A 14,144-nucleotide genomic window follows, 5' to 3' on the forward strand; every position below is an offset into this window, starting at 1 on the left:
TTTGGATACCTGGGGCTATTGCACACAGGTGCGCCCGTCCCACATACAAGCTGGTGGCATAGAGAAACCAGGCTCTCCCTAGAAGATGCCTCTAACAGCATCACGTCACGGCTGGCAGAAGTCAGAGTGTCCAAATTTTGTCTCCTCTTACATGAAGCTGACTATTGCTAGTAGTGGGTATTAACAGAAAAGTAATAGGTATTAACACTAGGTACTAACAGAAAAGCAGATCTGGAAGCATCAAAAACGGGAGGGAGACAGGAAGGAAAGAACAAAACTAGTCAGGAATACTAAAAATGAGCAAAAACATAAGGGACTCTAGTGAATCAGGAGTCCTTAGGCAAACCCCCTTTCTCTGTTCAGTTTCCTCATCTGTAAAAATAAAAGACTCCAGTGCCTGGCATTTCTTCTAGCTCTGACTTTTGATGCTTTCCTAGAGTACCAGTTCACGTCACACATGTTCTTCAAACACGGGGCAGACAACAACCCAACATCATGTTGCACAAACGCTGGGGAGTAGCCAAGTGTGATGGAACCACCTGAGGTGAGTAGGCGGCTCCGGGATCAGACCGTCCTCCACCCAAGTGCACAGACAAGGAAGGTGCTGTGCACACAGTAACTGGAGCCTCCTGGCTGCTTTCTTCTCTTGGACTTCTTGTATCAACAACGGACAGTTCAGCTGGGAACTGCCATTCGCCTTCCTGTCTTTCCTTTCCCCCTTCTTCGGGGTGGGCTGGGCTGCCTTAGAAGCCCTCAGGTTGAGAAGCCTTGGTTAGGCCACAGTTGGTAAAATTACAAGGCTGAGGAAGAATAAAAACCAAATGTTCTGGGAAATGACTGAAGAATGTGAAATGAAAAGACAGGAAATTATCTCTACCTGCAAAGAAGAGAACTATTTCAGATAAGAAGGTATATATAAGGCATTGGGGAAATGACACCTGAGTCCAGGAGGGCAGCAAGAGGACTAGAACTTGGCTACAGCTTGCAACTCTCAAGATGGATTCTGAGAAGGGGAACGTGATACCAAATTTGCACAGGAGCAACTACGACAAACCTGGGAATGTTTTGCCATTAGGAAGACTAGAATGTTCTAGGCAGTATTTCACAATGTCTACACTCTGGCAAATTAACCTAGTGGCTTTACCTTGTCTTCTGCTCTGCAGCTGTAGACGTTCCATCTTACGGTCCCCTTGCCTTTGGAGTTCTGACCCTTGCTTACTGACCAGCGCGCTAACGTGTTCACTTGCAAGGGAACACAGATCTGGGAGGGTAACGGTACTGGCAATAATAGTAATAATGAATAATGTTATTTAGATGTTTGCCAGGCATTGTACTATGTCTGTATATACAGCATTTCCGTCTTGCCATGTTACAGATGAGGTTCAGGGGCTCACGAAATCACGCGGCCACTAGCAGGGCCAGGATTCAAACCTAGATCCATTTTGATTCTGAAGCCTGTGGTCTTTGCACAGCATTGCATAACCCCCAACTGCAGATCGTCAAAGTCCCTGAATACAGCATCGAGGAAAGATGTGAAAAATTTCTAGCCACTCTGGGGATATTTCTACCTGGGTATTGGGGGCCAGCCTTTGAAATCAGAGCTAGAACTTCCATTTGTTGCTGTAGCTCAGAACCCTCAGTCTGCATCTGCTCCTACATGCTACAGCCTCAATTTATCTTCTTATATTTAGATAAGTGTGTAGCCTGGTTAGGCTCCAGCCTGGCGTGTCTTCATTGCCTTTATAAGGCATTCCAGACGTACTTCCCAAATTCTAGCACCCTATTCGGTTCCTGTCCCACTCCACGCACTGGGTACCGTAATCTGAATCTAATAACGATCGATGAAACCTACAAAAGAAGACATTCTACTTAGGGGGCAAAGGATCATAAACTAATAGAGTACCTTGTAATAAACCACTCCATCCCATTTGCAGGGAAGGGATTCTTAATATAGCAGGAGCTGATGTGGCAAAATGAAACCAGATCCAGGGTTTGTAAGAAATGGAGCTTTAGCATGAAGAAATCTTCACAAAGATCAGACAAACAAATGGAGGGAAAGAATTCTAGAAATCTTATTTGGCAAACTGAACACATTCAAGAGGAAATCATACAGCACTTGTTGAAAGAAAAAGACCTTATGATAAATAATGTAAATTTATGTTCCCCCTAGATAAATTATGAACCACAAGAAACTTGGTGATAAAACAGCAACAATGAATGGTCTTGCTCCATTGAGTTTAAGGGCCCTTATAGGATGAAAGGCTAGAAAGCCAGGTTTGGAAAATCATTTCTCAAAGTAGAAAATAAAAAACCCAACTTGAAACTAGAATTTCATCTCAAAAGCAGAGGCAAATGCCTATGCTAACAGCATTTGGGATTAGGCCAAAGAAGCATGAGAATATGTACTTCCTGGAGAAATTCTGTAACAGTGCTTCTCAAACTTAGGATCACAAGCTCCTTCTATGATCTGACAAACTATTGAGGCCCTCGGACAGCGGCTTTTTAGGCTATATCTAATATTTACATGTTAAAAGTGAAAGCAAAAATTAAAAATATTCATTTAAAAGTGAACCCAATATATGTTATTCAAAATGTTTATGAAAAGTAACTCTATTTCCTAAAATAAAGATGTCATGATTTTGCAAATTTCTGGAATGTCTAGCTTAATGGAAGACGGCTTGACTCTCCTATCTACTGCATTCGGTCTGTTGCTTTGGATGAGGTACATGAAGAAAGTCTGGCTTCACATAGATACATAGATGGAAAAGGCAGAAGTATCTTACAGTAGCCTTTTCGGATAATTGTGGATAGATATTCTTTGATAGAACACCAAAACTCAACAATTGACTGGTTTTTAAAAGTTAGCTGTATACATGGAATCTGAAATCATAGCAATTAACTTGTTATACTCTGTTATATTAAAACCACTGGTCTGTTTTGCACTTTGAATGGATCTTTTATCCGTGCATGATTTTGTAGCATCATTGGATTGGTCATTTGGAAAATACTGACTGGCTGGACTATACAGATCTTCCAAAATGTTGAAACATCTTGTCACGTAATTATATCCAAAGAAAAACACTCATGTTCGTTAAAAGCACTATCAGAATAGTCTTCTGGGTTAGGGAGCTGTGGAGGTCAAGTGGCAGATACATACACGTTTTCCAAGAGTCCAATTTTTCCTTGAAAAGCTTACTTCATCATTGTCGATAAATACTATTAGTTGTTTTCCTGAAATGATAGGCTCCCTTCATTTGAGAAAGTGTCCACTGAATGCCCAAGTATGAATAACCCTAGTTTATCTTGTTCTTTCAAGTACTAACGGTGTTCCGTGAAGAAGGCCGGTTCAGCGCCCAGCACAGGCCCTCAGGCACTTCCCTTCCAAACAGCCACCGTGCCTCCCAGGGCACAGCAGCTCTGCCTGTGTTCTTACTGCGAGTGATTGGTGAAGACTCATCACCACCTGCACAGTTTGAGGCCACTACCTTGGTGGGTACCAAGGTGACAGCAGCTTTGCTCACAATTCTTTTGTCAGATTAATGCAAATACTGACAAAGTGAAAAGGGCAAATAACGTCTCAGTATTATAAAAATAATGGTGACTTTATGGACCCCTTGAGAAAGGTCTCAGGAAAGGGTCCACAGACCATACTTTGAGAACCACTGTCTATGACGACACCCAGAATGCAGCCGGGACACCTGGCTAATCTGATGTCTAGGATTATAGGTAGCTACAATGAGGATCAATCTTCAATCTAAACAAGTCAGTCAACATTATGGGGGTGCCTGGGTGGCTCAGTCAGGTGTCCAACTCTTGATTTCGACTCAGGTCATGATCTCATGGTTTGGGAGTTTGAGCCCCACATTGGGCTCACTGATGGCGTGAGGCCTGCTTGCGATCTTCTCTCTGCTGCTCGTGTGCGCCCTCTCTCTCAAACAAACTTAAAAATATTTTTAAAAATACATCACTCGGGGTGCCTGGGTGGCTCAGTCGGTTGAGCGTCCGACCTTGGCTCAGGTCGTGATCTCCCGGTTCAGGAGTTCGAGCCCCGCGTCAGGCTCTGTGCTGACAGCTCAGAGCCTGGAGCCTGTTTCAGATTCTGTGTCTCCCTCTCTCTCTGCCCTGTACCCACTTGTGCTCTGTCTCTCTCAAAAATGAATAAACATTAAAAAAAATTTTTTTTTTAATATGTCACTCAACATTAGGTATCTTTTAACCTACAAACCGGATAGATTCAACACATTCCACTGTGATTTCGTCCCCATAAAGCAATACTTTGTCAGGTTTCTCATGCAGCCAACACACTGGCCTACTTACCCGGTGCTGTGGTGGGATGTGCTGTGCACAATCCTTCCCTTGGCTTTCACCTGCCCCCAGCAGGCCAGCACTTGGCCTGAGTTCCTGGCTGACTCTGTCAGGCTCCTGGACGGTCACATACTGGGCCAGCTTCTGCACGCAGCTGCAGCAGCTTTCCAGCGCCTGCTCCTTGGACCCTCCACTAAACTGCACCCGGAACATGCGGCTCTTGTTCTGTTGGACAGATGCAAAGTTCCCCCTAGAAGCCCTCACTTTTATTTACTGTGGGCACCTCTAGGGAGTGCTTCCCTTTGCGGGGAGCGGTAACTCTAGATTGTTAATGTGGATAGAGAAAAGGCAGTAATTTCTTTTCTTCCCCCTTTGGGGAGCTGCTCATACTAAATTTGTTTCCTTCAGGGAATTGACATCAGCAAAAATGGAAAAGCCCGTATCATACAGACCAGGAAAGTCACTACTGACTACAGTAAAATACCAGTGTTTTGTCTTACTCTGGAATAAAGATTTCATAGCTTCTAATTCCTTAGGTGAAAAATCAGTGCTAGCTCAACAAAATTTTTCTAAACCTAAGTATATAAAAGAGCAAACTGGGTACATGGTACTCTAAACAAACCAGCGAAGTTGACAAACGAGACTGGGGAACAGGGGACAGGCAGATGCTAAGGGCTAACGAAGCTCCTATTAGCAATCTGTAGTGCCCTTTATTCTTAAAGAAGCCAGACTACCACACAAATTGCCTTTTGCCTTTAATTTACTGTATGAGTTCCATCCCTTGGCAAATCAGCAAATGTGGGAGAGATACAGTTAGAATTGTAAAAAATTTGGCAACTACATCAAACTTACTGGCTTGTAAGTTTAAAACTAGAACTAAACTGTAACAGTAACAATGATAAATTCAGTATTTTAGTAGCAATAGTTTCCTGTTTTTCTAGTCTAATATTCCATCTAGTTTAGAGCAGTCAATATATACCAAACAGATGGTATATATCGTGTGCCTTTGTTCAGTTTCTTCTGTAAAGAAATCCAGATGCTAACTCAGCACAGTGACATTTATTAAACACATAAATCACTCTGCTAACAGGAAAATGTTTCTAGCTAGAGTTCACAAAATCCTGTAAGTTCCCACAGGTAAAAATTCCTTGGTTTGCCTAGTTCCAGTTTGCACTATTTACATTTTTAGATAAAGCCATTAGGCAAAGCCACATATTTAAGTTAGAGAAAACTCTGAGCATGGCTAAGTGATGGATGGTAAGGTGTCATGTTTAGAAGAACAGACCCTGCCCCCCTCCTTACTGCCACTGTTGGGTGATCTTATCTTTTAATTCGTTTCATCTTTTTCCTAAGTATAAAATAATCCATTATCATCCCCTACAACAATGAATATATATAATGTACAAAATATTAATATATTATATATATGGTAGACTATACTACTGTTTAGTAACCTGATTTTTTTATTTAATAAGTATAAAATAGAAGTATAGTTCATTGCTCTCAATGGCTGAAGAGTATTCCTTTATTTAACTGGCCCCTACTAACATTTATCTATAGCCTTTTTCCTATTGTAAGCCACAAAGCTTTGGTAGCCATTCTTATACATACATCTGTGCATAAATGCCTAAAAGCAGATTTGCCTGGTCAAAAGGTCTTGGGTATTTTGGTAGTGCCAAACTGCCGTGGGCGGGATAGTATCAATTTACTCCCACTGAGAGTCTCTCCAACACTGGAGATTCTTATTCTTTTAAATTAAAAAAAATTTTTTTTAAGTTTATTTTTGAGAGAGAGCACAGGCAAATGTGCACACATGCATGGAGCAGGGGCAGAGAGAGGGGGAGACAGAGGTTCCAAAGCAGGCTCCCCCTGACAGCACAGAGCCCAATGTGGGGCTCAAACTCATGAACCAGGAGATCATGACCTGAGCTGAAGTCGGACACTTAACCAACTGAGCCATCCCAGGAGCCCCTCTTTTAAATGTTTTTAAATCTACTAGGGTAACATAGATTTTTATTGCAGAATTTCATTTTTTGATTACAAATAAGGTTGAATATTTTTCTCCTGCATATTGGTCATTTGTATCTCTTCTGTATTGCCTATTCATTTCCTTAGCCATTTTGCTCTTGGATGAATAAATCCCCAGACTCTCAAGAGTAACTGAAAGCTGATTTTTCCCTGAGGAAGGGAAAAGAACTGATAAGAGAACTATACATTCCATTTTTGGTAACTCTATGCATCGTTTTTTATAAAACTGACCTGATTTCCTGTTTACAATTAATTAGCTGTTTCCAATTTACTTACACTACTTTAAACTCTATATGAAGACATCTATATGAAATACCTTTTTTAGGGGCGCCTCGGTGGCTCAGTTGGTTGAGTATCTGACTTCAGCTCAGGTCATGACCTGACGGTTCATGGGTTCAAGCCCCACATCGGGCTCTGTGCTGACAGCTCAGAGCCTGGAGCCTGCTTTGGATTCTGTGTCTCCCTCTTTCTCTGCCCCCTCCTCTGCTTGTGCTCTCTCTCTCAAAAATAAACATTAAACAAATTTTTAAAAAAGTAATTAAAAAAGAAATACCTTTTTTATATGAAATACCTTTATATTAGATATTTCCATGCTGATTTTGTAATTAACCTTTTGAAAAGTAATCACATTAAAAATTGTACCTCTTAGCTGGATGAAAAGCTGTATACAGAAACAGATGAGTATTAAGTGTATTGTCAGGGCAAAAATCTCAGACCAATCATGTAAGCCTAGAGGTGTCTGTATGTGAATGCGCATAAGAAGGAGTCTGGACAGTTAGGGTTTCTTTAGAATGTAGTTCCCAGAATGACAGGGTAGGCTATATGTTCAATAGCCTAACTGAAGCCTGGCTCCGTGTTTGCTTCTGTAAAATTCTCAGGTACAATTTGAGCTTTATCATCTGAAGCCAGAAATATCACCTCAATGCATGTGGACCCAAGATAAAACTAAGGTACATCAAGAAAAATGTGACAGTGAGTTACATCACCATCCCACATCCTCAGTGCCGTGGGGCACAATGGAAAACTGTCACTGGGTTAACAAAAAGGACTCCTAGGTTGAAAATCTTAATCAGATTTATTCTTATGCCATAATTAAGTGAGAAAGGGCTTCTTGTGGTGAAATGAAAAGTTTTCAAGTATGTATCAACAGCCATGAACTGGCCTAAATATAGTCTATCGTCTAAGGAGATTAACTCAAAATTACTGTATTTTAGGTGATGGCGCAATGTTAGATTGTTCTCTCCTATTTTAGAACACTTAATTTCAAGTTATTACAACAAACAGAAAATTCCCTTCACACAGACGCCTTGAGGAAACAAAAGTTAAGGATAAGGGCTTGCGCCTCTTTTGACACTTCTCTTCATGTACTCATATGAAAGTCAGGCTCCAGCTTCTGGAAGGCACTGGCCCAGTAAATTCTGACTCTTGGGCATGAACAGCATCTCCTTTTGGAGATTCTTAAGCCTCAGGCTCTACAGCTGATATTATATGGTGCCAGCATACGTGGAAGACAGGCACCTGGTTAACACCACGTGGGAGGAGAACCACAGAGATACAAGTCCTCACCAGCTTGCCGGGTTTTCCTGCTGGTTTTAGATTCAATGCTCAGATCCATATAGTCTCCCACCAAAGCAGTTTTCTCCACCACTGGTAGAGAATTCCTCCACCATAGAAAAGGAGGGAGAGGAGAGTACAGAAAAAGGACTTAATGAGAGAAGGGGCTTCAACACTTTTCTTTGATCCTTTACTCTGAAACCAAGAGGCATTACTCAAAGCCTAGGCTAGACAAAATCATGAGAACATTCTTCAGTGAGTTACTGGGGGCAAAGAGGAGAGTGGTTTATGTTTATTCCTTTAAACCAAAGTCCCTTTAGGTAGGTAATTACATGTTGACCCTTTGCCGGTTGGCCTGGACCATTTTGATCAGAATTACTAACAAAAAAAAAGGAAGCCCAACTTACAAGTAGGCAGAACTTATATAATCTACTTACTTCAGCCAGAGGGAAAAGAAGTAACTTTTATTATCCACAGAATTTAAGCTATACTAAATTGCTGATAACAGAATAAAAATTTTATTTCAAAATACTTCTTCCATTTATCAACTTAAACACTGGTGTTTGTTACATAATACTTGGTTAATTAGAAGTTATCCAAGGCAAGGAACACCAAAGATATCCTTTTCCAGGTAGGGCAAAAATAAGAATCTGTTGGTTCAATATTAATATATCAAATCAATACATCATAGAAAGGAAAAAGAAAGACAAGATCTTGGTAAGGTGTCAAAAAGCTTTTGATAAAATTTAACATGTAATCCTGAGAAAAGTATTGATAGATAAACTATAACTGAAAGAATATTTCCCTTAAATGGTAAAGAATATCCATCCAGTCAACAGCTAGAAATGTTCTTAACATCTAAACACTTCTTCCCATTCAGGTCAGGAAGATGTCAAAGATGACGCTATAACCATAAAATTAATGTTCTGAAGGGTCTAGATAATTCAGTAAGGTGAGAAAAGTAATAAATATAAACTATTGGAAATAACTGTAATTGTCATTGTAGATTATAAAATCACTTTCCTAGAAATTAAAACAATTAACAAATTATCAGTTAATAAAAGTTTAGTAAGGAAGCTAAATTTCAATTCAGAAAAAATCTAATAATAAGCAGCTAGAAATAACTTTGGGGTAAAGAATATCATTCCCAGTAACAGTAGGCACAACTATGTAGCAATATTTCTAAAAACTACATATATGGCATATATACAAATACATATAACTACACAAATTACATAAACATATTTCTACATAGCATGTAATCTATACATGTATATAACATGTAATCTCTATACATATTCTGTCTAAATACTTTGAAGAGGAAAGTAAGTCAAAACTAGCCAGTAAGTGATTCAAAGAAGAAATATAGATGGCTAACAAAGACACAAAAAATGTTCATTCTCATTTGTTATCAAAGAAATGCAAATTAAAGGAAGATGTTCATTTTTGCCAATCAGATTGGAAGCTAGCTTTTTAAAAAGTTATTTTTAATATTTTTAATGTTTACTTATTTTAGAGAAAGCAGAAGTGTGCATGAGCAGGGGAGGGGCAGAGAGAGAGGGAGACAGAGAATCTCAAGCGGGCTCCATGCTGTCAGCACAGAGCCTGATGTGGGGCTTGGACTCAAGAACTGTGAAATCATGACGTGAGCCAAAATCAAGAGTCAGACGTTTAACCGAGCCACCCAGACGCCCCAATAGTTATTTACTTTGGGGAGAGAGAGTGTGTGAGTGGGCGGGTGTGGAGTGAGTAGGGAAGAGCAGAGAGAGAAGGAGAGAGAATCCCAAGCAGGCTCCACGCTCTCAGCATGGAGTCTGACATAGGGCTTGATCTCATGAACCATGAGATCATGAACTGCACCAAAATTTAAATGATACGCCCTATTAGAATTTGGATAAATGAGCATTCTCACATACCACTAGTTCTGTAGAAACAGAAACAACCTACAGAGAGGGCAAATGTACAAGATAAATATATATTCTAGGCTTCTGTCTCAAGAGCCCTGCAAATAAATCCTTATGAAAATCAAAACATTTTTATAATAGTGGAAACGTGGGGATTAGTTAACTGAATTATGTCGCATCCAAACAATAAAATGCTAGGTAGCCGCAAACAATCACATTTTCAAAGACTAAGAAATGACTTGGTATAATATTCCTGACATAATGTTACATGACAAGAGGGCAGGATACAAAGTACTCTGTATACTACAATTCCAAGTTTATAAATTATCTATACAGCAGACACAGGGTTCATTGCCATGAGCTGATACATACAAGAGGCTGGAAAAGCCAAGCACTCATTTTGCTAATATTAGCAGGTTGGAATTGGCCACATTACATTGTCTGGTCCATGAGACATAAGTAGACATATTCTAGGGGTTGTGCAAGGTGGAAGCCTCATAGAAAGTTTATGCTTTCCTTATGAAAGGGACAGATGAAGCTGGTTTTCCTTCAATAGACATTCAATAGAGCTATAGCAACCATTTTGCAAATGTGAGGGAGAGGCCAAGGAATTGCTAAGATGTTGACCTTGGCACTGTGAAACTGCTGAGCCAAAGCTACCACCTCCCTATTTCTGTTATTTAGTGAAAAAAAAATACACCCCTAATTTTGGGGGCCACTATGTCTGGATTTTTCTGTCATGTGCATCTGAATGCTATCTTGACATAATATACCTGCCACATAGCAACTTTAAAATGTTAATAATGATTATTTTTCAGTGGTCAAATTATGGTTGGTTTTTATTTTACTCTTTATAGTTAAAAATTGTAATAGTATATATCAGGAAAAAATTAGAACTTACATATCAGACATATGGCACGGTGTAACTTTTAGAAAGACATATACAGTTGACTCTTGCAATGTGGGAGTGAGGAGTGCTGAAATTTCGAGTAGAACTTGTGACTCCCCCAGAACTTAGCTACTAATAGCCTACTATTAACAGGAAGCTTACTGATAACATAAACAGTCAATTAACACATTTTATATGTTACATGTGTATATACTGTATTCTTAGAATGAAGTAAGCTAGAGAAAAGAAACTGTTAAGAAAATCATAAGGAAAATACACTTATAGTGCCGTACGGTATTTATCAGAAAAAAAAAAAAATCCACAAGTTCAAACCTGCGAGTTCAAACTCATGTTGTTCTGGCATGACAGTCCCAGGCTGGGAGTCAGAAGATAAGTCGGTGGCCCAGTTCTCTGACAGCCAGTTACAACCTTGACTATTGGCATAAGTTGAATTCTGTGCCCTCAAACATAAATGAAAAGAGGGGCTCTTGAGTATGTGCTCCAGACCCCTTTGGCAATCTGGTGAAGCCAGTGAATTGCTTCTCAAAACAATGTGTATGTGTGTGTTTTGATAAAGTTTATTTATTTATTTTGAGAGAGCAGAGCCTGTCATTGCAGCCCAGTGTAGGGCTTGAACCCACAAAGTGTGAGATCAAGACCTGAGCCGAAACCAAGAGTCAGACACTCAACTGACTGAGCCACCCAGCTCTCCCCACCCCAGCCCCCCCCCTCGCCCCCAGTCAAAACAATGTTTTTAATCACATAAAATACATTGGATTATAAAGGAGACCAATTATACTGAAGTAGTTTACTACAATATTAAAACACTCATTTGTGAATTAACAATACATATGCTTAACACATGACTAAAAAGCTCTAGCAGAGGGACTAATCACCACCATAATTCTGAGGCAGTGATGAGCCTGACACTGAAGATACCTATGATGCGGCATGAAAGTAGCTGATTTCTACTGGGGCAAAGGTCTAATACGACTGGGCTCTGATGCCTACATTCATAGCTGAAGGAAATGATACATCTCAGTTAGGTGTCAGTGAATATCTACGCAGTTCATGGTCTCCTGAATTCTTTAAGGACCCTTTGGAGGGTCTGTGAACCCCAGGCTAAGACCCTTCTATTAGGTGCTCTATTAGATGCTCTTCCAACTCTCAGTCTATGAGCCCATGAAAAATTAGGAGCTTTCACCTAAATTTCAATATTATCTACTGGGTGAATGTGTTATTAACAGACTGTTTTTTTTTTTACAGTTATTTCTGAAAGAAAATAATCCAGGTGACTAGTCTGTATTGTATGTTTCTCTGATGAGGATCATTCTTTATGTTTAATGCAGCTAGGAAGCAAGTAGGAAGCAAAAGGGAAATTTTTGAATATTGAAAAGGGAAAATGAAAAGACACAGTAAAGCATTCGAAAATAGTAAGACAAACAATGATGTACCCCACATCCTCGCAGTTTGTGCCTGGGGACTGGAGAATGGTGGCACGGCTCTGTCAGACAGGCGTCGACAGATCAAAGCCCTGGCTCTTCAGAAACACCCTCTTCCTAACTAGGCTTCTGCCTCTCTACACACCTTGTTTCATGTTATGTTCCCAATACAAACCTTTCTTAAACATACATATTCTTCCCAGTACCATTTCCCCTGCAAACAGAAGCTCCCGCACTCACTCCACCCCCATGCATAGTTAGAAGATGACAAGGGTACGATCATTTGCTTAAAAATAGTTGGCTACACAGTATCTTGCCTTTATCGTTGTTCCAAACAACAGACAATCCATGCGTCTCACAATCTTCAACCAGTTCTTGCTACCAATGAGTGAAAACCCTTCCTGAAACAAAATAATTAAGCACAATTAGCTGTAAGAAGCAAAAAGGGACATGGAGAATAGCTATGGTGCAGCTGCTTCCCATTGGAAAGTTGTAGACTGATTCTTAGATTAAGCAGAGTAGAAATGACTCAACATCACCCGTTGCCAAGGATGACCATTCCAGTAAGTCCTAAGGCTCTTCCTGCCTGATCAACAGTAACAGTCTCAGCTTTGCTTAAACTTTTCATACTGAAAATCAATAAAATATTAAAGATAGTTAATGTCCATAGTCATATTTGCTATAAAATACATTTCTAGGATTTGCCAATATGTTGGTAATTCGATACATCCTTGTAAGTAAAGGATTTCCATTACAAGAATTTATTAACTTATCTGACATGTCTAACTACACAGAGTTCTCTTCATGAGAATCTCATTTTCCGATTCCTACAAATGGAAAAATCGAAGCAACTTGTTTTTGGATGCTGAATGTCTAGTTCTTCATTTCAATCTGAAAGAAGAAAAGGCAAAGAGGGCAGTAGAGGGCACACTAGTCTCAAAAGAGAGATGGCAGTTAGATCTTTATGGTAGAAAGATGAACTTTTTCTGCAGCTTATTAACAGCAAACAATTGATTATTTAACCATTATGGTCACTCATAAGCTCCAATTATGTCAGTGGATTTCCTCAGTTAAGAAGCCTGTCAAGTTAGAATGTGTTAGGCTCCACTAATACTAATCCAGGGAACTGAAAATCTAGCAGTATACAAATCCTGCCTACACTGCCTGTCTACCTTGTAGTGTTAATCCACCAGAGCCAGGGAAGGCTGCTGAAAGAATCTGAGAAAACTCCTACTTTTAGAAAACAAAAGAAAATGTCCCTTATAAATAATGAACCCTCATAGAGTCTCTCTTCCTAAATCTGTATCTGGTGAAACCACAACTTCCAGAGAAATGGAGAGCCCAGGAAAACTGTGTGTTAATTCCTTGGCATTTTCATTTGAAAAAGAAAAAAAAAAAAAAAAAACATGCTGATTCTAAGAGTTTCATCATTAGTTAGTAGCTTTTATTTTTTTAGTGAAAAAAGGCAAACCATCTGTGATTCCTTAAAACTCAGAATTAGCAAAAAGAAATGTGTTCACTATCAGATCCTAAACATGTAGATACTGTAGTGTAAAACAGCAGTATACGAAGACCCTGGCACTCACACGCATTGTTGGTGGAAAGTGCAAACTGGTACAACTCTTATGGAGGATGATTTGGCAATATCAGGATTACCAACACAGTACTCTCTAACCCAGCAACTCCAATCCTGGGAATTCATTTCACAGATCAATCTGCACACATGGGAAGTGATGCATGGACAAGGTTAAGCATTTCTGCATTTCTAACAGTAAAAGACTGGAAGCAATTCAAGTATACATCAACAGTGGGCTGGTTCAATATGGTACTCTACAACAGAATACTATACAACTGTACAAAAATAATGCTCTATATTAGTGCTGTTCAGTAGAAATATAATTTGAGCCACATATGTAATTTTACATTTTCTAATAGCCACATTTTATAAGAAGTTGGTAAAATTTTAATATTTTAATTAACTTAATATGTCAAAATGTGTCAACATGTAAACACTGTAAAACA

At 39.5% G+C, this 14,144-nt stretch overlaps 1 protein-coding gene across 2 annotated transcripts in view; it reads right to left on the reverse strand.

Moving 5' to 3' along the window:
- Window positions 1-14,144, reverse strand: part of REC114 (REC114 meiotic recombination protein) — a 108,371-nt gene that overhangs the window by 4,145 nt on the left and 90,082 nt on the right. The window contains exons 3-4 of one of the 2 annotated variants that reach the window (XM_047074834.1): window positions 12,440-12,523; window positions 4,318-4,530 (exon numbers count right to left, since the gene is read on the reverse strand). In XM_047074834.1, the coding sequence (XP_046930790.1) occupies window positions 4,318-4,530; window positions 12,440-12,523 (297 nt within the window). The remainder of the gene's footprint in view (window positions 1-4,317; window positions 4,531-12,439; window positions 12,524-14,144) is intronic. The other variant, XM_047074835.1, reaches the window with a different exon arrangement.

The sequence above is a fragment of the Lynx rufus genome, unplaced genomic scaffold, assembly GCF_022079265.1.
Source record: "Lynx rufus isolate CCGP_SWC_20201006 ecotype Redwood Valley unplaced genomic scaffold, mLynRuf1.p SCAF_13, whole genome shotgun sequence".
Taxonomy (NCBI): domain Eukaryota; kingdom Metazoa; phylum Chordata; class Mammalia; order Carnivora; family Felidae; genus Lynx; species Lynx rufus.